Consider the following 23,751-nt stretch of genomic DNA (forward strand, 5'->3'; position numbering starts at 1 on the left):
GAGAGCTTAGAGGACCTGGGTGGCTTTCTGGGCCACGGAAGAACTTGGTATAAACTTCCCAGATGGGAAGCCATAGGAGGATTCTGAGCAGAGAAGTGACTCCTTTCCCAACATCATCATTCTAGCAGCTGGAATACAGTGTGTTATGTGGTATAATTCTAGGTCCCTGGGTTTTTTTTTTTTTATGCTACATGCAATTCATTTTCTAATTTAATATAAATTTTTAACTAAAAAATGAGGATGGAAGGCATTATAAATTAGTGGCACAAGAAAGACAAGTGTTTCCACGTCAGCCCATCCCACCAAAGGCCCCCGTCCCCAGCAGAGCCCACAGCTTTACCGTCCGGCGCCTCGTCAAGGTCCTCAAAGGGCCCGCGGTGCTGGTGGTGGATCAGGTCCCTCAGGAGAACGCCGAAGCTATAGACGTCTCCCTTCTGAGTGCCCTGCCAGGGCGCCTCGGGAAGCCGCAGGAGCTCCGGTGCCGTCCAGTAGAGCTCTGCAAGGCAACGCGGTGTCCTCGTGAAGGAGCAAGCAGGCAGGAAACCACAGCCCTGCTTCACTCACAGGGAACGTGGGGGATGCGGAGCACTCAGCAGCTGAGAAGCCAGCCCGGGGGCTGCTGACCAGAATGGAACAGGGGTCTGCAGGAAGAAGAATGGAGAACACAGCCAGGAGGATGCGCACCAACAAGATTAGAATAGCTGATTCATTACTGTGGTTTCCATTCTTTCTATACTTTTTCTACTGCCTACATTAAAAAAAAAAAAAAAATGATGCACTGAGGTAATGTTTGCCTAACATGAAACTAAGTTTTTTTTTTTATTGTAAAGAGAGTAGTAAGTGAGAAACAAAGAAATAGAACAGTAGCAGCATACCTGTATCACAAACATAAACAAATCAAAGCAGGAACACTTGAAGTGATACAGAGTCTCAAGACAAAATAATACGAATCAACAGTGGTTGTTACATTACATAACACTATCCTCGGCTACATTGCTCAGATTACCCGATGTAAGAATGAAAGATCGCTCAAACCATTATAGGGAAAAGGAAAATAATTCTTTGATAAAACAGTAGAGATAATACAGAGTTTCACTAGACAAGATGATAGGAGTGCAATTCCACTGCATATTGTTACCTTCAGATCAGTTGCTCAGACCACCAGACACAAGCATGCACAATCAGTCAGAACATAAAAAATTGTAATCATTAACTGTTCATTTCAATACACCATCAGACAGCAATGCAGTTATCACAGCTGTTCATATATATATTTATATTTTGCGTTCCCTCTTTGGAGTGTAGATTGGAGAAACCACTGTGGAAATCAATTTGGAGATTCCTCACAAAACTAGGATTGGAAGTCCCATTCAACCCAGCTATTCCCCCTCTGGATATTTTCCCAGAAGAATTAAAGACATCATACCACAACAAAATATGTGCACCTATGTTTATAGCGGCACAATTTATTATAGCTAAATCTTGGACACAACCCAGATGCCCATCCACTGAGGAATGGATAAAAATATGTGGTATTTTTATACAGTGGAGTATTACTCAGCTATTAAAAAAGATAATCTCGAGGCTTTTATAGGTAAATGGATGCAACTACAGACCATGCTCATAAGTGAAATAAATCGGACCCAGATGGGTAAACATCATATTGTCTCCTTGGTATAGGAACCTGAAAGACTCGGTAAAAATCAAAACATACAATAGATGATAGGAAAGGGAAAGAAATTGCTCAAAGGAAGGAACAACTGGGATGAGGGAAAGAAGAAAAACTAAGTTTTTGAAAGTGAACAATTCTGTGCTCACTGTAGCAGCACATATACTGAAAACATTAAAAGTGAACACTGCAGTAGCATTTAGCACATTCACAACGTTGTGTAACCATCATCTTGATCTAGTTTCAAAAATTCTACCACTAATGGGTGAAACTCTTTATCCATTAATCAGCTTTTCTCTGTTCTCCTCATCCCCTGGCAAGCACCAATCTGCATGGTTCCTATAGATTTTGCTATTCTGGGTGTTTCATATATCTACTTTTCTGTAGTAAGGTCTATAATTTTATACAAGGAGTGACTGAAAAATGCAGTGTGTGTCTAATTTTTATAAAAGCATTATAGTATAAAGCAGCATTGCCTTTAATCCCCCTCGAAACAGTCCCCCTGGTTGCAAATACATTTATCCCACCATTCTTGCCACCTGCTGAAGCAGTTCTGGAAGTCCATCTCGCAGACTTTCTGAGCATCTGTATAAGGTATGATCAAAAATACAATGACTGCTGCTGCTAAGGACCATCCCATGGAAAGGCAGGCTCATAACAACATCATAGTGTTCTTCACCCCCTTATGCACTGGATCTGGCACCCTCCTCTTCCCCAAAATGACCATAAAAGGTAATCATTTTGAAATGATTTAGAATACTGAGGTAGTCATTACAGTATAACTAAAGACACTCACGAAAGAGTACTTCCAGAACTGCTCCAGAGAGTGGCAAGAATGATAGGATATATGTATTCAAAGTAAAGGAGAGTATTTTGAGAGGGATTAATGCCAATGTGTATTTTACTGTAAGAACTTTTAAAAATATAAACATATACCATATTTTTCAATTATGCCTCATAATTATAGCTTATAGTCTTTAAAAGAAGATACATTAGAGGATAGGGAGCCAGGAGTAGCTACCAGTAGTTTTTGAAAACATCCCCCTTGTCTTTCTGTATGACTTCATTGCGTTCTGTGGCACGGGAACCTCCCATATTCACACAGAAAAGCTGCAGCCAGTGAGCTGCCCCAGCAGAAAGGCATGCAGGCCTGAGGACCCAGGCTTCAGTGTGGCTCAGATACACAAGAAAATGAGAATCAAGGGCATGCAATTAATTTCGGGCTAGTAGGAAGCCCCACTGAGCTGCAAATTGCTCATATGGAATTGGAGCTACAGGTCTATTTTGAGATGCACGGCAGAATCACATGAGCATTTTGATCAAGCAGTATGCCGAGAGCCCAACTTCAGGTCTTCTGACTCAGTTAATAAGGGGAGTGGGACCTGCTGCCCGAAAGACAGGCAGATGTGGAACTCACTTGTCTCTAAAGTGTCTGGTTGATCTCAGGTCTACACTGGGAACTGAGGCTGAATGTGGCAAGGGATGGCGGACTAGACAGAAGGGTCATTCCTTCCGTCCTGCTCCCAGGGGGAATGGAGCAGCCCTTGGCAGAGCCTGAGAGGGAGGCCCAGCTGTGCGTACAGGGACAGGTGTGCGTCAGGAAGCAAAGACGCAGAGAGAAGCCCTTGGATAGCTCAGCCGACAGCTGGTGGCTACAAGATGTTCTAGCAGTTACCTGTGTGGGCAATGATTTTCTTGTTGTGTGGTCTGTGTGTATGGCCATACTTGAACTCCCACAGCCCAAATCCGGACAGCTTCACCTGCATGCAACCGTCCACCAGGCAGTTGGAAGGTTTCAGGTTGCCGTGGGACCCCAGTGGGCTCCTGTGGAGGAACAGCATGCCCTGCAAGGGTGACAAGGAGCAGGTGACACAGAGCAGGTGCTATGGCCCTGGTAGGGGACACAGAGGTGAACGGATGGGCTGAGCGCAGACAGACAAGCAAGCCGGTGCGGCCTGGCTACCTCTGGGCTCTGTCGGTAAAGAGCCATCAGGATGACCCTTGCCAAGGAGTCAGGCTGCGCAGATTCCCAAAAGGCAGAAAACAATTTCTGGCTCCTCAGTGAGAAGCCAGGAAGACCAAGCCAGTTTAACTAACTATATCCTGGTGAGCAGACCCTGTGTTCACATCTCATCTCCATCATTTTACAGAGGGGAAATTACGGTATCCCTGCAAGCCTCATTCTCCTTTTCAAAATGGAAGAAACCATAATACTTACTGCGTGGCATGGTGGTGGAGACTGAATGTAATAATAAAAGCAAGATGCCAGACAATGCGTGATACAAAGAAAATACCCAATGTAAACTGCAATAAAATTACATAAATATAAATGCATTACTGTGATAAAGAATAGGGGCTGGGGGTTTAGCTCAGCAGCACAGCGCCTGCCTGGCAAGTGCAAGGTTGTGAGTTCAATTCCCAATACTGGAAAAAAACAAAACAAAAAAACAAACAAAAAAAGAATTGATAATATACAGACACTATGTAATTATTGCCTACATATTACAAATTGTATGCTGTTCTATGTGTCTAAGGGTCCTGTTTGACCACTTTGCAGAATAAAGCAATAAAGTGAAGAACATTGAGAAATTCTTCCATCATCCACTATGATTATAATTCTATTATTGATTATTATTATTATTATTATTATTATTATTATATTCTGCGTTCTTAGTGGTTACATGCTATGAAGAGGGAAGGAAAAGCCTTCAAGTCAGAAGATATGTACTCAATCCTGGGCTTTATTAATCTGTCTCTTAAAATAAGTGATTTCATTCCACTGGGCCTTCATTTTCCCATCTGTGAAATGGGACTTCCCAGATACTATTTAAGTGATAGCCTGGAAGCTTAGCAGGAATGCGGAATCCCAGGCCCCACTCCAGATGACTAACTCATGCTGTGCATTTGAACAAGGGGATTTCTGTGCACACGACCTGAGAAGACCTGCAGCCGTCACTTGCACCCAGTGTTGGCTGCACCTTAGAATCTCCTGGGCAGCTTAAATCCAAACGAACTCACAATAGATAGTGCAAGCCAGAAATGAGCACAAAAGTTCTGCATGCAGCAGAGGGGTTCGAATAGGGAGAGCTGTCTCATCTAGGAACTTGCTGAGGGACATGAGTCACAAGAGTGTGGAAAGCTCCATTCAGCAAAGGGTGGGGGGCTTTCCAGGAGGGAGGGGTCTTTCTGGGGCATGGGGAAGGGCCAAAGCAAGGGCTGGGGTGGAGGAGGGAAGGAAGTGCTCTGGGAGGACAGGTAGAGGAAGAGATCATTTCACAAAATGAAAACAATCATACTTGCCAACCATGACTGGAGAAAAGGATATCTGTAGCTCTCTGAAATCTGCAAGCGCAGAGCTGGAAGTGTTGTGAAGGACAGGGAAAGCGGGCTGGCCATGAGGGGCAGAACCCTGAGCGGGGAGGCGCAACTTGGCGCTGGTTGTTTTATCTTGTTTTGTTTCCCTTACCTTCTGTAATGGCTTCACCAAGAAGACACTGAACTAGCACTGATTCAATATTTTCAGTTTCTTGCACTTTGGGGTTCTGATGTAAAGCTCTATGTCCTTCTAACCAGAATCCCTGAATTATCCCTTTTCCAAGTACTGTTTGTTGGGAGTTGGTAGAAAACCAGCAGCCTTGAAACTTCCCAGGGACAGAGCTACCATGGAGCCTGTTCCTTCCTCATCCTGGGCAGCCTCATGCCTACCTCAACCAAAAGGTGTCACAGTGAAAGTGAAAAAACGACAACGCCTCTGTCAATGACCAAAAAATGACAGCGCCTCTTTGCTGGTTGGTTTTGATTATGTTTTTTGCCGTTTTGTTTTTTTTAGTTACAGTGTTAACCTTTGCCAGCTAGCAATCTGCATCCCTTAAACTAATTCATACAATCCTCCTAAGGAACCTAGAGCAGGGGGAGTATTCTCTTCTTAGGAAGGGACGTAGACATTAATGTTCCCCAGGTCTCTAGGCTGCTAGTGATGGAACTGTACTGAGAATGGTGTTGTCTGATTCTCAGCCCAACTCTCAGAAACACCTTTGCTGATGAAAGACGTCAGTGAAGGGCAGAGAGTGAGGAGTAACGGAGTGCTTCATTTAGCTACACATTTCCAAGTGGTAATATTGATTTGTGATAACAGATAAGTAACAGTGAATCTGTTTTCAGCACTTTGTGCTATGCACTGTGCAAAGTGCTCTATAACTATTGTCGCATTTAGCCTTTGCTGAGACAGGTTAATATTCTCATTTTCAGGTTCACAGTGAACCAGTTCAGCATTTTAAATGGCTCCCAAGAAGTTGGGATCAGAGCTGGGTATCAATCCAGGATGGATAACCTTCAAAGCCAGTCACTTGTAAGCCACTAGAATTTACTGTTCCCCCTGCCCTGGGTGACTGTGGAGGAAAGGAGGGCAGAGAACAAAGGAAGGAGTGGGTCAAAGCACATTTACTCACAAGACACCGTTTCACAAGCACAGCCAGGTCGCGGTGCAATTCAGAACCGGTAGGGAAGGCAGAGGGAAGTCACAGTCACGCGTGGGCTTGACCTCGGGCTGCCCAGGACAGTGCAGCAATGTGGAATTTTCATGGATGTTCTCAACGGAGGATTGCACCTTGGGCAGCAGTTCAAGCACTCCCAACAGGCTGAGTCTCCATGGTCCACATAACCCAGAGCCCTGAGGCCAGTATTGCATTGGAAATACAGGCTAATCCACAAGGCTGTAAGGAGCATGCATGTGTAGGCCACCCACTCCACCCCTCAAACTCAGGTGACCCTGTGCTCCTTGATCCTCCTGGCTTGTTTGTTTTTGACAAAGTGGAGTCACACTTTGAAATGCAAACACACTCAGCCTGACCCAGAGGGGGGCTGCCTCTGGGGTGTCTCCAGGCAGACTCCAACAGACTGAGGTCCGATTTGTTTGTTGGTTTACAAAGCCTTCAGGGGCTCAGAATCTCTCCGGTACCTGGTATGCAGGAGGTATTGCTGGCTAAACAGACACAGAGAGATTTTTTTTTTGGTCTGGGGGCTCCCCAGTCCCTATTTATTTATTTATTTATTTATTTATGAGATGGAATCTCACTAAGTTGCCCAGGCTAGCCTAAAACAGGTGATCCTCCTGCCTCAGTCTCCCCTCAATGCTGGGATTCCAGATAAGTGCCACTCTTTTATGATCAGTATGTGATAGCTAAAGTCTTTGTCTTCCCAAAAAAGGGCTCTAGAGTAGAATGAACATTTAACAGACGCTCATTACAATTTTCATGCAGTAACAGTGGTGGTGCAGAATTGGCCTCGGAGACCAAATCACAGAGAGGTTTGTTTGTCTACCATACTTGCCAACAAGGTGTCGGCTTTCCACTATGCCAGTTTTCCCTAGAAAACGAAGGTCCCACCGGGCCATAACACTCAGCTTCTTAGGAACAAAAAGCAGTAAAATCTCTGAGGAAGGGAAACGCTTTGATGCCAACCAGAATTATTCATTCTGCCCACATCTGTCAAGATGCAAAGAAGGCATACAGCCTGACAAGGTCACTCAGTGAGTCAGTGGGCTGGTTCTCTAAGAAGGCAGAGCTCACGTTTCTCCCTGTACCCCTCATGGCACTCCACAGGGCTCTGTTGGGGGCTGGGTGCCACTGTTCACTGATGCCAAGGACCAGCCCTTGCCCTGCTGACCGCGTGTCAGTCTGAGGGACTTCTTCCTTCAGACCCACTCCCAGGCCATTGGCTTGGTCCTGCCTAATGGCGAAAGTGTGCACTTACAGCAGCAAGATCGGAGTCAGCTAAGGGTCAGGAAAGCAGCCTCACGTTGCTGCTCCATACAATCTAGCCACTCCTCAGCTAGTATTTTCCACCCCACTCCTGCTCTCCATCTTTCATCACTAGCTGCGCACCTACCCTGAGTAATCTTGCTCCCGTGCCTCTGCACAAACACACACACACACACACACATAAACATGCACACAGACACACACAGACACACACATACCTTTCAAGGCAGCAAGAAGGAATAGCCCTCTCTCTCCATCTCCCTTTGGATTGTCCCTAAACTGCTACCAATGGCCATCTAGACGTGAGATTTACCAGTCCCCATTGCAAAACACAAAACAATTCTCTAGTTCTACCTACCGAGAGGCAGTGTGGGACACTTGTTGAGTGTAAGACTCACTAGTGCCTAAGTTTGAATCCTATTTCTACTATTTAGTAACTATGAGACCTACAGCAAATTATATGAACTTTCTGTACCTCATTTTATCATCTGTGACAGGGGAGTAACAGTAGATCTATCTTATAGTTCTTGGGAGAATTAAATAAAATTAATAAAACAAAGTACTACAAAGTGTGTGTCCCAAAATAGGATAGATAGATATAGACATAATATAGATATACATTTATTTCCCCATGTTTGCCCCAAAGTAATACCTAGATGGAAAATAATCAGCCTTGAAAACTAGAGATCAAAAATGCCAGCCCTATTGCTATAGTTATCCTTTAAATAAGTATATGGTATACTCACATTGACTATGTCATATGCAAATGACATTTTGAATATCCAATCCATTTCACGATCTGAGTTTCTCAGAACATCCTAGAAAACATAATTCAAAAGATCACTAGTGATTCAAGCCAAAGCACAATGAGCATCACACATTTAATGAGATGACTCTAATATCTCTGATATTGTTGGCCAGAACTAATATAATGGGAAAGAGAACACAATAAATTTAACTAAGTTGGAGTCTTTCTATGAGCTATCACAGCCTAATTAAGTACTGAAAAACTATGTCTATAGCCACATCTGGATGCACTGGATCTCATCCACCATGGAAGCTAAGCAAGGTCAGGCCTGGTTAGTACTTGGATGGGAGAAAGTACAGTCATGTTTTTAAAATAAACTTTTAAGGCATCTGATATGAATACACACTTCTCAGATGAAGAAATACAAATGGCAAATAAATATATGAAAAAATGTTCAACATCACTGGTCATTTGAGAAATGCAAATTAAAACAACACTGAGATTCCATCTCACCCTGGAAAGAATGGCTGTCATCAAGAAGTCAACCAATAACAAACGCTGGAGGGGGTGTGGGGAAAAAGGAATCTTTTTCCACTGTTGGTGGGAGTGCAGACAAGTGTGGTGATTCCTCAAAAACTAGGATTAGAGGTTCCATTTAACCCAGCTACTCCCCTCCTGGGAATTTTTCCAGAAAACCTGAAGGCATCATACCATAGTGATATATGTGCACCCATGTTTATAGCAGTGCAATTTGTCATAGCTAAGTCTTAGGAACAAACTAAATGCCCATCAACTGAGGAATGGATAAAAAAGATGTGGTGTTTTTATACAGTGGAGTATTACTCCACTATAAAGAAAGATAAACTCAAGGCTTTTATAGGTGAATGAATGCAACTAGAGACCATACTCACAAGTGAAATAAATCAGACCCACAGTTAAGTTTTACAAACACTTCTTTGTGCCTGACGTAAACTGATAATCACATACTGGGGAAAGGATGGGCCCAAGAACACAGTTTGAAGCAACCATGACATCTTAGGAGAAGAAACCAAACCCATAGAGTTTCCACTTAGACCAAAGGAAACTAGATGCTTGGTGACTCCATTGCTAATCTGATCCCCAGCAGAAAGCTCAACAAGATAATTCATGTCTTGCAATTAGACTCAAGGGAAGCTGTGTTTGGATGAGCGGAAGAAAGCATTGATAAGGTTCTTTATTAGCTACCACTAATCAAGCCTGAGTTCAGTTTGCCTCGTTTGCCTACCTTAAGGCTTCCTTTTCTGCAATACTGGGTGACAAGACAGATGTTAGGTGGTTCTGTGCAAACACCAAAGAAGGACACAATGTTTTCATGTCTTAATTCACACATCTAGGAAAAATGAGAACAAGAGCACATGTAGAGCATTTCTTCGAGCCAAAGGCTGTGCTATGGGTATTACATACTTGCAGTTATTTTTTGAAAGACTTTGTGAGATAAAAAGTATTACTGTTTCTGCTTTACAGGCGAGGGAACTGATGCCTAGAGGTAACAGAACTTCTTGATGATCATTTAACTTAAAAGTGGCCAAGCTGGAAGGTACCCGCAAAGTCTGCCTCCAGCAAATAAACCAGAAGAATGATCAAAGTCTAACCTTAGCTATGCGTTGAACTAAACCGCATCACAGTAACAAGATCCAGCCCTGCTTCCCTGCTTATAGATCTCAATGCCAGTGTGTGGGTCACAGCAGGTCACTAATACTGAACAAGAAGTCAGACTCACTCCAGAGGACAAGCTCAGGGTTAATAAGCAGCCACCATAGAGAGAGAGGAAGAAGGGCCAGAATTAAGGCCAGGAAGAATAAAGGGGGAAAAGCAGAGGCAGGAGGAGTCAGGGCTCCAGATGCTTGGGTCGGATCCAGGGTCTGAGGCCCACAAGCTGTGCTGTTGGGGCATGGGATTGGGCGGTTATGGAGGAAACCTCCCACCACTGTGTGCCTGGGCATGGGCAGAGAGGGGTCTCACCAGACGGACTTCCTGCAGCACAGTCGGCTTCCTAATCCAGGCATCCGCTTGGTCGCCAGCATAGTGGATGGCTACATGGTTTCCCTGGAATAACACAAAGTGGAATGTTGCTAACCAAGTATGATCCAGAAGCAACTCTGTTCAGAAAGGGTGAGGAAGCGGGGCAGGAAGACTAGCTACAAGAGATCCACCTGTGTGAGGGGAAGGAGGGATCCTCAGGCTCCTCACTGCCCAGGCAGCCCCTGTGGTGGTGCTGTGCTATGTCTCGGCACTAAGCAGCTACTCAGCAGCATGCCCTCATTTCACTGGCATCAAAACTCTGCAAATGGGTTTGATAAGCCCATTTCCAGATTGGGTCACTGAGGTTGGGTAACTTGTCCAGGATTGCACATTTGTAGGCAATACGGCCAGAATTCGAATGTCTAACTCTAAGTCCATACTCATTCTATTATGCAGTATTGTCTCAGTATTCAGAGGAAATAATTCTTCAGGTCGTAAGTGTAAGTTTGGAATCAGATGCCTGGTTCAAAGCCCTGGGCCATCACTGAACTTAACTTCTCCCAACCTCCATTTCCCTGTCTCCAAAATAGAGATTAAAATAACACCAATCTCATGAGGTTATCTTGAGGATTAAATCAGTTATAAAACATCACACTGGAAACTCAATGCCTGGTACCCATGAAGTTTTCAGTAAATGTCATCTCTTACAGTCATGACCTCTTAAATCTGCTTTTAGAGTCAATCATTCACCACAAAAACTGTACCAATGCATTCAAAACTGAGAAGAAGAGCTAGAACGCGGACCAGAGAGAAGGTAAGCGTCAGTGTGAGTTAAACATCAAGCCCAGACCTGCCACTTTCACTGTAAAAGTGTGCAAAGGCCTCGGGACTGCAAAGGCCTCGGGACTGTGATGACATTTCCAGGGAGGAAGGGATGCCTGTGGTACTTGGCAAAGGATTGTGAGAGGAGGTGATGCTTATTCTGAGTCCTGAAGGATAAAGAAGGGTCCATGTGGGGTGGGCAAGGCAGAACAGACATGGCATGGGTGAAACACACACAAGTATGAAATACACATGACATCACCAGCAAAACCAAGTGGATGAGCATAAGATTTAGGCCAGGGGAAAAAGGGTTTCTAAAAGTAAGTTAGGCCAGGTAGTCAGCAGGCTGAGTCACTTATTAAAGGTGTCGAACATTAACGTGTGGGCAACAGAAATGGGGAACCCAGTGGTGAGACACACACTTGGAAAGATTAACCTTATGGCGCAATGCTAGGGATCGCTAGCTTCCTTCTCTAAATGGCCAGGTGATCACAATAAACAGCTTTGCATGAAAAGTGGTCCTTAAGGGTTTGGGCTGTGTCCCAGAAGGTTTTTGTAGTTTGAAAACTTAAGTAAGACACTTAGAAAAATAAATCCAGTTCCATAGGAAATGATTTGTCTTCAATCTCTCCTAACCCCAGTTTAAAGCAAGGAGCAATTCTTCCCTTGCTTGGAGCTTTCTGCCTTTATTTTCCAGGCCCTCCATTTAAAAGTTAAATAAATAAATACAGGGCTTTTTTTCTTATATCACCTTCCCCTAGGGGGTTTGAATGTCTAGACGATTTCAAAGCACAGGCAGCCACTCTCCAGTCTGCATTGTTGAAGGAAGGGAGAGAAAAGACAGGCAGGAAAAAGTTGCAGCTTCAGCAGCTGCCCTTGCTTACCCTGTAGAGGCAGCACACCCACCACCAAGAGATGAAAGTGTCAGGGATGGAATAGCCCACACTCCAAGACTGTGCTGTCTGTTAAGGCAGCCTCTAGCCACATGAGACGATTTCACTTTAGATTAATAAAAATGAAATGAAGTGTAAATTTTTATTCATAGAATTTTAAATCTCGTTCCCCAGGCACACTACAGTCAAATCATCATATGAGCCTGGTGGCTGCCATATTGGACAGAGCAGATTTGGGACACGTTCGTCATCACAGAAAGCTCTATTGCACGGAACAGAGTCTAATCTAGAAGCTGGCATGGGAATCACACGTGAGCTGGTTAGAAACACAGAATCTCAGGCTCCACCCACACTTACCCATAAGTCTACATTTCTAAAACATTTTTAACATTTTTAAATTGATATGTAATATTTGTATATATGTATCTGCATTCTTAACATGACCCCCAAGTGATTCATACGCACATTTAAGTTTGAGCAGCATCTGGAGATACAAAAGCACCTTGGCTTTGGCGTGGAGCACGCCCTCCTTTTCAGAATACCCTGCTGAGCTGAAGGACAAGTGCAACATGCAACAGAGCTACACATTAAGATCTACATGCAGCCTCCTGGCTTCAGAAATACCTGGTAAAGCCCTACTGGGGCAGAAAAGAGCTCTTCCCCCTGCTGGCTCTTGACAAAGTAGCAGAGGTCCACCGAACTCATCCCACTGGACACATTGCTGTGGTCACCTCTGGACACAACTGTGCCTCTCTCTGATGGCTGTAAACGAGACATGATTTCATTGTCCTCAGTAGCATGGCCAGGTGCAGAAGGGACTGAGTGCTTTATGAATAAGGAGCTGAGCTCCAAGTTCACACAGTTAATACTCTTTTGATTTTTAAGACATGTTTACAATACCCAGTGATTAGATTTCTCACGGGGAATTGGTACATGTGCATAACACATCTTAATTCTTTATTCACCCCCTCATCTCCCTCTCCCCTTCATTTCTTGATCCTCTTCCCAGTTAAAAGAAAACTATCTACTTCCTATTATATATCATTTATTTTGTTCTTTTCCTGTACTTTGGATTTCTCATAGAAGAGAAACCATGTGACATTTAAACTTTGATTTACTTCACTTAATATTATGTTCTCCAGGTTCATCCATTTTCCTACAAATGACTCAATTTTATCCTTCTTTGTAGCAGAGTACTACCCAATTGTGTGTGAGTACCATACTTTCTTTATCTTTTCATCTGTGTCTGACCCAAAGCATGGGTTCTTACCTGCTACCTGCATCACTCTTGACATCTGTAGCCTATACAGTGTAGGAGATGAGGGCAGACTCTGAGGTCTGGCTTCCCAGATTCAAGTTCTAGCTGTGGCACTTAACCAGATGTGAGTTCAGAATCATTTTCCTAAATGAACTCTCATTAGCTCTGTATTGAATTCCTCCAGCACCTCCCCAGCATCTGGAGAACATCTTCAAAGCAAAGGAACGCTATATTTTAAGAAGACTCTACCCTGGGACCCTAATGTACAAACCAGACAAACCCATGGAGCTGCCTGTGCTTGAAGAAGAAGAACAAAGGCTATGCATTCCCCATGCACATTTGGAAACAAGTGACTACTGAACCCCAATCTCTTGGTCTTAGTGCAGTGAAAACTCCATCGCTTGGAACCAGCCAGGCTTCCCAGGCTCCAGCACCCCACATCCTGGCATATCTTAAGTGACGTCTCATTGTCACACAAGCAAACTCACTCTTCCCAATGTCATGTCTTCTCCGAAGCCTTCAAGATACTGACAACTTTAGTCCATCCATCTGCAGGGCTCTGTCTCACGGTGGAGACCTCTGTGAGCACTTGCCTCCCTTCCAAGGCATCTCATTTGCGGGGTGTTCCCACACCTTGCGTTCTGCCTGGTCCACAGTAAACAGCCAAGGGTTTGTTGTGCAAATTAACCTTGTGGTAGTAGCCATCAGATTAAAGGAGTTCATGCAAATATTTTGTTGTTCTTTTGAGACAGGATTTCACTATATAGTTCAGGCTGACCTTGTACTCACTGTGAAGACCAGGCTGGCCTTGAACTCCCAGCAACCCTCCTGCCACAGCCGCCCGAGTGCTGAAATCACAGGCATGCTCCACCACACCCAGCTGGAGTTCATGTAATTTTTTTTAAAAGCTAATTGCTCCCCAAGAAAGGCTGTAATACTTGAGCAGGCTATGTGATGCTTACCCCTGCAGAGTGACAGAGTTGACAGGAACTTTAAAGACCATCAATCCTCTACAAAGAGTCAAAACCCGAATGTCAAGGAGGTGAAGTGATAGTCTCAGAGGTACTCAGCCAGTTAGGGGGAGCCCAAGACCAGAACACAGGTCTCCAGACTCTGCCTTAAGTACTACCTTTGTACAGGAGTCAGCCTCTTGGTCTCACGTGGTGCACTGTGAGGCCCCTTCCACAAGTCAGCAGGAAAGACAAGGGAAGCGGACATGTGGGTCGCGTGTGGCCTCACCTTGTTCTGGGGCAGAATAGTGATGTTCTCATAGTTGATTTGCCACCAGGGGTCTTTATTTCGGCTCTGCAGCCTTCCCCGCTGAATCCGTAGAGCCAGACCTGCAATGGCAGCTCCCAAGACAGTAACCAGAAGCACCAGGGTGAGAAGCACAACAGCCACACCTGGACGGGAGAGACAGTTGTTATTCAGACCTGCCGAGGAACAGAAGCGAGTGCAGCAGAGGCCTGAAAGGTTGCCCAGGTGTGGTCCAGGTTAGGACAAACCGAGTCCACTTAGACTTGGCCTCTTCTGGGAACCTCTCTCTGAATACCACTCCAGTTTCCACTGCAGTCACACCCATCTCCCCATAGGTACAGAAACTTCCACTGTAGGGAAAGAATAATGATGACTTCTAACCATGACTGCTTGGTTATAGCTTTACCATGTGCTCTCTGAAGGGCCCTGTGAAGAATTCATCTGATCCAAGAGCTTGGCTCCTAACCACCAAGCAACACCCTCCTGCACAATTTTCCTATCTCTTAGAAAAGAAGTTCCTAAGACTCAAATCTCAGGAACCAGGTTTCCCTACTACAGAGGTTCTCATCAGGGAAAGAGGGCTATGTTGCTCCTTAGCAGATATTTGGAAATGTCTGGAAAAATTTTTTAAAACAAACAAATGTGACAATACAGGGCCGCTCCTGGCATCTAGTGGGTAGTGGCTGAGAATACTGTTCAATACCCTACAGAGTGCAGGACAGCTCCCCGCTGTACCTTCTCTAAGGAGCCATGCTTACCCGTGAAAGTAGCCTCTGCTTTGCAGAGCTCATTGTAAAATCCACAGCCAGGTCTGAGTCCATTTTCAAGAAGGAAGCCATGGGGCCAAGTAATATTGGAGAAATTCCTCAAGGGCCTTTTAAGAAGGAAAAGACAAAGGTCTCTGGATTTATTCTACTCATCTCTACTTACATTTAACAGGAGCAACAGAAACATGCATGTTATTTACAAACCGCTGCTGTCTGGTCCAAAGTCCCGCTTTCTCTAAAGTCTTCTAGTCCCGCCTCTGCTAATCTAATTCGTGGAAGTCAACATCTTTTTGCAGAGTGGAATAGCCGCCTCAATTTTTGGATTTAAACCGTGTCTTTTTTGATTAAAAAAATAATGTGACAATTCTCCACGACTGTGTGAACATGTCTGCACAGACGGATCTTATTGTGTAGCCCTTGACATCTTCCACTGTGTGGAATATGCCGGTTTCTGCAGTATGAGAACCAGGGTCCCAGCAGATGCTTTGATTCTGGCCCAACCCACTTTGGTACATTAACATTCCCTAAGAGAAAGGGCGAGGAAGTATCAAATGGACTTTGGGCGTGGTAGCAGTAGGGGCAAATAGAAGTTCAATTATGAAGTTTCTTTTTTGTTTTCTCATTGATTTGCAGCTGAGAGAACAACACGGGAGATTCCTCCCAAGGATTCCTGGGTACTTGGAATCCAGGACGGGAGAGAGTCCTAATACACACCTGCATCTCTCTCCCTTGGGGAGTCAGGCTGCGCAGGTGAACTCTCTTGCTGACAGTGGACCCATTCCCATAGGGGGCGCTGTGCTCTATCACCCCCTTGAGGCCAGGGCCGCTGCTGGCGAGCACTGGCCAGCAGGCACCTATTTTATAGGGCAGCAGAGGAGGCCCAGTGCTGTGGAGGTGCAGTTAGGGGTGCTGAGTTCTGCTCTGGAATCTGAAATGGCCACAGTCTAAGACAAAGTCACCTTAACGTCCCAAAGTCCACTTTTATGAGTTCAGGGAGTACCAGCCTACTTGGTGGGGGATTCTAGGGCTTGGATCCCAAACTGATCTCCCAGCAGGATCCCTGACCGCGTCTCTTCCCAGCACTCTTCCTGCAGGGTGATCTAAACTTGCAAAAAGGACCTGCAGTACCTGATCACTTTCTCATAGCTGTCGTAATGAAGAAAAGGAAGAAAAAGCGATCCATTTCCAGCTTTCTGTAGGGCATAGACAAAGTAATCCATGTGCCTTTCTCCCTGAGAGTCCACAAGCACAGGGCCAGTTATTCCTGCAAAGAGAAGATTCAGAAGGGGAGGGGGGAAGGAAGAAGAGGAGAGAGGGAGGGAGGGAAGGAGGGAGAGAAGGAGGCAGGGAGGGAGGGAGACTGACTGACTCTTGGCTAGAAATGCCACACTGCCCTGTCCCAAATCTGCAACCTTTTCCCGTCAATGCCAGGTGAGAGGCTTTTGCCATCTCGAGGCATCCGAGCCAACAGCAACGGGCGCAGTGCAGGGAAGAAGACGCTTCAGCAGCGGCCTTCTGGTTGGGCCTAAGGGCAACACTGGACAGGCAAATGCATTTTGCCAAGCCTGTGCTGGCGAGGTCCATCCATCATCAGGAAAAAAAAATAGAAAGTTTGGGCAGTCTGTAGTCAATTTTACTTAAAACCGCAAACAGTAAGATGGAACAGTCAGAGGCCCAGTAGCCACACGGCAGCAGCTGGCTGGGAGCTGCCTCCTCCAGTTCCTCCCCTCCTCGTTCCTCCCCTCCAGGTGGCAGGCCCCAGGGATACACAGGTTTGCAAGCTTCGTTCTCAGGCTGTGCTCTTCTCTGCAGGGTTGGTCATGCTCTGAGGCTTGGGCAAGGCATTCTGTCCCCAGCCAGTAGGTTCCTTGTTCTTGTTTATGATGCCTTCAACCCCACTCACTAGTAATCGTTCCCATTGTCCCTCCAGGGACAGGACACAGCAGTACCATTTATGAAGCACCTGCAATGTGGCCAGCATTGTGGTTATAGTGATCTGAGGTCTAGTTCCAGCTGACACTGTGGAGGAGGCACTCTCACCGATTCTGGGCAAGGGGGCACTAGAGCCACGGTGCCTGAGTGCCTCCCAGAGCCAGGCAAGGCAGAGGTGGAACACAGCCCCGGGCACCCGGGACTCTGCAGCTGGCCCCACCTTCTGCCTGCGCGTGCACTGCAAGAACCAGGCCTCCAGTCCTTAGTTTTATTTGTGATGGCTGCAGCTAGAAACCAGCTGGGAGAGACTTCCCCAGGGAAGAGGGGGAATGGGAGAAAGTGCCCAGAGGCCTCCTCCAGTGGGTGGGACAGGATGAGTGGGCCATGGCAGCTGGGGCATTTGAACATAACCACACTTCCAAAAGACTGGGACCTGCCTGAGAAAAGTGAGTTCTGTAGCTTGGTGTAAGGAAAGCCCTACAGGAGGCCCGTGCTCCCTCACCCCGCATCTCAAAGACCACAGGGACTGGGGCAGCAGCTGAGTTCAGAATGGCTTCTTCCCCCAAGTCAAGCCACTCACCCTGCAGGGGGATCTGATTGGCTTTCAGGGTGCTGAGCAGCTGCCGCCCATCTCGAAAGTCTCTCCCAGCCCTTATCATCTCTTCCACCATCCAAGCGTAGAGCAGAAGGGCATCGTGCAGGTAGGCAGAGTAGGGGCTCACCTTGGAAAAGAGGGGTCACAGTGCAGACAGGCCCAGGCTTCCATCGCTTGATGAGGTGTCCCTCCACCCTGGGAGCGGTGGAGCTGGGTATGTTCTTCCAGACCACAGATAGGAGAGGCCGCCCCGGGCCTGGATCTGTGTCTGGGCCTGTGCTGCTAAGGCTGGCTGTCCCCGTCACCACCTCTCCTCCCATGCCTCAGTTTCCCATTTAGATCTCACGACCTGTCAGCTCAGGAATGGCTCTGCAAGCCGTAGACAGCAGAGAGGATGGTTTAAGGAAAAGAGGGAGAGTTTGGAGCCAGGCTGGCTCTACCACTTCCTGGTTATGACACCAGAGTAAGTTCTGTCACCTCTCTGATTATAAAATGGGATAAAAACCACTCTCATAAAACATGAAGATAGCTACATGAGCTAAACAACACATCACAATGCCTGTGATCCATAGCTCTTCAATACGTGTTCTTCTATTGGTTTAGTCAATGAAAATACAAGCACCTATTAAGTGCTAGACGCCATTCTCCTACAGCAGCTGGAGCAGAGCTGACAGTTAATAGACTGTTCCCTGCATTGTCACTGACTGATCATTATGTCTTGTATGTTAGGGTCACAATCAGCCCCTCATTCCTAATCAAGCCCAGTTCTCAGCTTGACCCTACACTGAAAGTCTGCCCACCTTTCTCTCTAAAAAACTCTCTATGGGAGCCATTTACTGCATCATTCATACATGCTCAGATTCCCACCGGCTGATGTGCTGTCCTGACTGTCCCCCACAACCTGGCTCCTCTGCTGGCCTTAACTGTCCTAATCCATGTCTTTGACGGCTCCATCCTAGCTCTCTATCCAAGCATCTTCTAGGCAAGGGCAATAGACATGAGGGGGGATCTGACCCCAAAGGTCAATGGCCTTTCATCCCATAACTTCTGTCCCCCTCTGTGGTTGTGGGGTGTAGGTTTCACAGAAAAGCATCAAACCAATGTTTATTTTGAGCCTTGGAAATGAGGAAGAGTGTCAGGGGGTGGGGGAAGAAAAGGACAATAAGAAGAGAAATGGAAAAGCCAAATACAAATATGGTCAAGGAATGGAAGGCGGGGCTTCCACGGGACCCCATCAGACCTGCTCCTCCGAGGCTATGGCGCTGCAGAAGGGGGGCGCCCTCAGCCTTTGGTACACTTGTCTGAAGAAGTCGTCCTCTTCGGAGCCTTGCGCATAGGAGCTGAGGGCGATGAGAAACACCGACTCATAGACAATCGGCAAGTGTGTCACCTTCTGATTTGTCAACAGTTCCTTCCAAAATCTGTCCTAAACAGTAATGAAATACATGTCACCACTCTGTAGGAAATAAGAACCACATGCAAGGCAATGCTGAACTTGAATTGCTGCACTGCGGTCCTCGAAAACACAGTATTTCCAGAAGCCCTGTAATACAAGGTCCGCAGGTTCTAGCCAGCAGATAGGCAGGAAGAAGGCAACCAAAAATGAAATAAAAAATAAAAACATACATGGGGCATCAAGCAGCTAGGATATAGAAAGCTTCTAACAATAAGCACAAAAGTTCAAGAGTTTAGGATTATCGAACCTCGTCTTCTTCTCATTGCTTAAGTGCTTTGTTATCATTACCTATATCATCACTAACAGTGTTACTATCATGAATACTATCTACTCCCTCATTGTATATTTTCCTTTTGCTCCCTCTCTCCCCACCCTGGGAGGTATCCAAACAATACAGGCAGGTACAGAGGTGTGGGGTGTGTGTGTGTGTGTGTGTGTGTGCATGAGTGTGTGTGTCAATCTGTCTTACACTTACACTGCACTGGTTCTGAGACTTCATTTTTTTCCCACTAAGTTCTACACTGGGAACATTGCTATAGAATGGATTAATGCATTCTTTTTAAAAGCAGCGTGAATTCAATTTGCATGGAGTTTGTGTGGTATAATGGTATATTTTTAGTTCCATGCTCTTTCTGCTGCTTCAGACTAATTGGAATTGATCATCAAGGTTTAGGGAGGAAGCAAGAGGGGGTGGCAATAAAAAGAGATGGTAGGAAGATATACTGCCAAGTCTGGCATATATTTAGAATTCCAGCTGTGACCCAAAGAAATCTGAGACTTTTTAGCCATCAAAAATAACTCACAGTAATGAAATCTGTGGTTATTTTATTTTTCCCTTTACTCACCTTTGCCCCAACTTCTTATGATCATGTAAAACAAGCTCATTTTAGAAAGCTAAAGCTTCTGGAAAAAATTCTACAATGGGTCCTTAGCTCAAGGCAAATGGCTTGTTTGGATGTCTACAGGACGATGTGCTTACATGCGCAGACACTGAGGCCAGTCTGCATGGGTTAGAGTACTTTCTTTCCCTCATACTAGTTGTACCCCCTGGGGCAAGTTATATAACCTCTGTGGGCCTCAGCCTCCTCTTCCTGAAGGGAACCACTCTATAGGAAATAGGAACCACACACAAGGCAATGCTGAACTTAAACTGCTGTACTGTGATCCTTGGAAACCTACCCTCCAGAGTGCTGTAATTGGAAATTAATTTTAATATATCAGGCACTCACAGGGGGACCTAGCACCTCATAAGAATTCTGTAAGGCAGGGCTGGGTGGGGTGGAGGACAAAAGTCAAAGTTTGGAACACCAGCTATGCAACTTGGGAGTGCTGAGATCTTAGATAAGGTCCTTTACTTAGCCAAGCTTTGGCTTTTCTATCTGTAAGTTGGCATGTTCATCATATCTATCTTCCAAGGCTGTTGGAAATATTAAGTGCAATAATGCGTGTAAAATCTGCCTCACAGGGCCACTGGGACTATCAAGCCCAACAGTGCATTTGAAATGTGTAACGCAATACCTGTGGGAAGTACATAGTACCTTAGCCATTTCCATCATTACCAAAAAGCCAATCTGCCTACAGATACCTGTTATAACTTAAGTTTAAAATGTCCCCCTAAAGTCTCATTGTTATGGTTGAAACATTGTGTCAACTTGGGGAGTCTAGAGGTTTGCCTAAGTAACTCAGCAGGAAGGCAGGATACTTACTTTGTATATATCCTGAGCCTGTTGCAGAGGAGGGCATGGAGATTATGTGAGAGCTACACGCCCCTTAGGTGGGGGTAGCTGTTTACAAAGTAAGGCAGGGGAAAAAGTGCTGCTTGCTGCCATTCCTCCGTTTTGCTCTGGCTGTTTGCTGTTCAGCTGCCATTCCCCCTTTGCTCTTGTTGCTTTGCTACCTTCTGCCTCAGAGCCAGCCAAGTATGGACTGAAACCTCCACAAATTGTAAGCTAAATAAACCTTTCCTTCCTTCATTTTGGGCATTGGGTATTTTGTCTCAGCAACGAGAGAAAAGTAACCAAGACACTCATGTATTTGAAAAATGATTGGATCATCAGGGTGTTATGCTTATCAGTGGATCCATCCACTGGTGAGTTCAGTAGTTCATGCGCTGTTGGAAGTTTGGGCCTATTTGGAGGAGTAGGTCACTGACCATGACCTGGAAAGTTATATTCTTGTTCCTGTCCTCTTCCTTCTCATACTTCTTCTTCTTCCTCTCTCTTTCCATTTTTTTTGGTGGGGGTACTGGGAATCAAACTCAGGACCTTGTGCTTGCTAGGCAGGTGCTGTGCCACTGAGTTACATCCCCAGCCCCACCTTTCTCTCCCTTTCTCTCATTCTGTCTCTCTCTGCCTCCCTGACTGCCATGAGATGAGCAGCTTTTGTCCACCATGCCTTTCTGCCATGCTGTTTTGGCCTCAGAGTCAAGCAACCATTGACTGAATCCTCTGAAACCGTGACCCAACATAAATCTCTCCTTTAAGTTATGAATGTTGAGTATTTTGTCCCAGCAACAAAAGTGACTAGCACATTGCCTCCTTGGGGCGGTATGTTACTCTCTCCAGGCCTTTGTTAGGGCTTTACTTAGCAGGGACACAGAAGTGGCTGGGGAAGAAAAGTGAGAGCCACTTGAGTTTGAGAGTCCTATGGGAAGATGTCATCCACTTTCAGAAATGATAGCTGTTCCTCAGCTGGACTCTGCTGAACTAGAGTGCAGAATATAGTCTCTAGAGACTGTTGATCTCATTGGAGACCTGACCCAGCCTCTCACTGACTGTGCAAAGGAATTCTGGGTACATTCCTTCAGTTTGGTGCTATTCTCCTGATTTTAAGAAGAAGATTCAGACATGCCTACCTCTGAGGTTTGCCATGCATATCTAGTGAACTCATCCATCCTGGTACCTGACAAGTACTCCACACTCATCACCTTTTTTACCAGAGCCACTGAGCACCCACCTCCAGCTGCTGCAAAATGATGAAGACAAATTCTCCAGTGTTGAGTCCCAGGTTCTCTGCAGCCAGCAGAATAATCTTTGCATCCTCTGAGCTGCAGATTAAGATGATAACTATAAGAGAGAGAAAAAGCCAGCCAGTTATACATGCTTGCATGTATGCATACTGTCTCTCTTTTTAAAGCCTAGCCTAAAGTCACTCCAAACAAGGCACAAACCTTTGCTTTTTATGAACATGCCTCAAGAAATAGCAATGTCAAAATAGCAATGTCAAGCCAGCGCACCTGTAATCTCAGCACTCGGGAGGCTGAGGCAGGAGGATCGTTGAGAGTTTGAGAACCAGCCTGGGCTACAAAGTGAGCTCAAGGCCTGCCTGAACTGCATAGCTAGACACTGTCTCAAAAAGACAAGAAATAGAAATGTCTAAACCACCCCCAGAGTATTTATTTCTTAAACCAAGTCCACAATGCACAAACTGGCCACTTTTGCCCTATAGAAATTGAAGATTTTATGGCAGCCCCTGCCCCCTGCCACAATGCACATGTCTAAAAATTTTGAGATCATTTCTGTGCATTATTTTCTTTCATTTAACTCCTCAAAAATAATGAGATAGGTCTTCCTTGAATGGGAAGAGGATCAAGAGATGCAGGGAGGATGTGGGGGAGGGAAAGGGAATGAGAAACGGAATTAAGATCTGCTGTGTACATGTAGCAACTCCATGCAAGCAATGTAAACATCATGTACTGCAAGCATGCAGAAATACAAATAAATTTTAAAAAGCTAGAAAGTAGGCCTGGTTTGTGATTCATCATCTGTGCATCAGTCAGGAGGGGATCATGTAGAATCTCATATCAAGACATTCCTACTTTCTGAGCTGGCATGGGCCCCAGAGAAGTAGCCATGGCATCACTCTGTCATTCAGTCACAACATTCACTTTGAGGACGTACAATTGAAATCATGATTTTTTTTAGATTAGGTAAAAATGATAATCTATCTAAATGCCAACCATGTGTTAGGCCCTGTGAGAGGCTACAGCAGGAGCAAGGCAGGAAGGCCTGGGGAGTCACAGACAGACAAGCGGTACACAAGCAGAAAGGCTAAAGCACTCATTTAAGGCTCTCCTGGCAGCAAGGGAGGAAAGGATGCTGTGTTCTAAAGCGGGAAGGAGACAACCCCACATCAAATAGAGAAAGTGCATCTGGAGAACAGGGGAGTGCTGGTGGGGTGTGGCTGTGGATGACACTCTATGAGATGAGTAATTGGCAAGTCTTAGAGTCCTGGGGGCCATAAAGAGCTTAGTTTATTTGAAGAACAGAGTCAGTGACTAAGAAAGACAGCCCTCTAAGCAGCACCACCATGGAAACAATCGCTGCCATCTGTTGACAAGTTGCTTGTCCACGCAGGCCGGGCACTTTCCATGCATGACCCTACTTAATCCTCACCTTTATATGAAGGAGCTAGGACGAGATAAGGTATCTCAGGCATAAAGAGGTTAAAGTGTTGGGCCAAGAGCACACAGCTGGCAAGTGTCAGAGGCTGAAATCAAACCCAAGTGGGTCTGTCTCCAGAGCCCATGCTCTGAACAGCTACCAAAGGCCAGGACCTGGCCCCGTGGAATGTGCTTCTAGAGCTATTTTCTGCA

The 23,751-nt window shown here is 45.6% G+C and overlaps 1 protein-coding gene across 1 annotated transcript in view; it reads right to left on the reverse strand.

The window, feature by feature from the left end:
* Positions 1 to 23,751, reverse strand: part of LOC102028451 (guanylate cyclase 2G-like) — a 42,273-nt gene that overhangs the window by 16,458 nt on the left and 2,064 nt on the right. The window contains exons 3-14 of the mRNA XM_013515734.1: positions 22,113 to 22,222; positions 18,942 to 19,127; positions 17,687 to 17,828; positions 16,303 to 16,438; positions 15,166 to 15,281; positions 14,390 to 14,583; positions 12,517 to 12,654; positions 10,178 to 10,261; positions 9,441 to 9,545; positions 8,175 to 8,246; positions 3,345 to 3,513; positions 341 to 496 (exon numbers count right to left, since the gene is read on the reverse strand). Of these exons, the coding sequence (XP_013371188.1) occupies positions 341 to 496; positions 3,345 to 3,513; positions 8,175 to 8,246; positions 9,441 to 9,545; positions 10,178 to 10,261; positions 12,517 to 12,654; positions 14,390 to 14,583; positions 15,166 to 15,281; positions 16,303 to 16,438; positions 17,687 to 17,828; positions 18,942 to 19,127; positions 22,113 to 22,222 (1,608 nt within the window). The remainder of the gene's footprint in view (positions 1 to 340; positions 497 to 3,344; positions 3,514 to 8,174; positions 8,247 to 9,440; positions 9,546 to 10,177; positions 10,262 to 12,516; positions 12,655 to 14,389; positions 14,584 to 15,165; positions 15,282 to 16,302; positions 16,439 to 17,686; positions 17,829 to 18,941; positions 19,128 to 22,112; positions 22,223 to 23,751) is intronic.

This window comes from Chinchilla lanigera, unplaced genomic scaffold (assembly GCF_000276665.1).
Source record: "Chinchilla lanigera isolate Chin_1 unplaced genomic scaffold, ChiLan1.0 scaffold00030, whole genome shotgun sequence".
Classification (NCBI taxonomy): domain Eukaryota; kingdom Metazoa; phylum Chordata; class Mammalia; order Rodentia; family Chinchillidae; genus Chinchilla; species Chinchilla lanigera.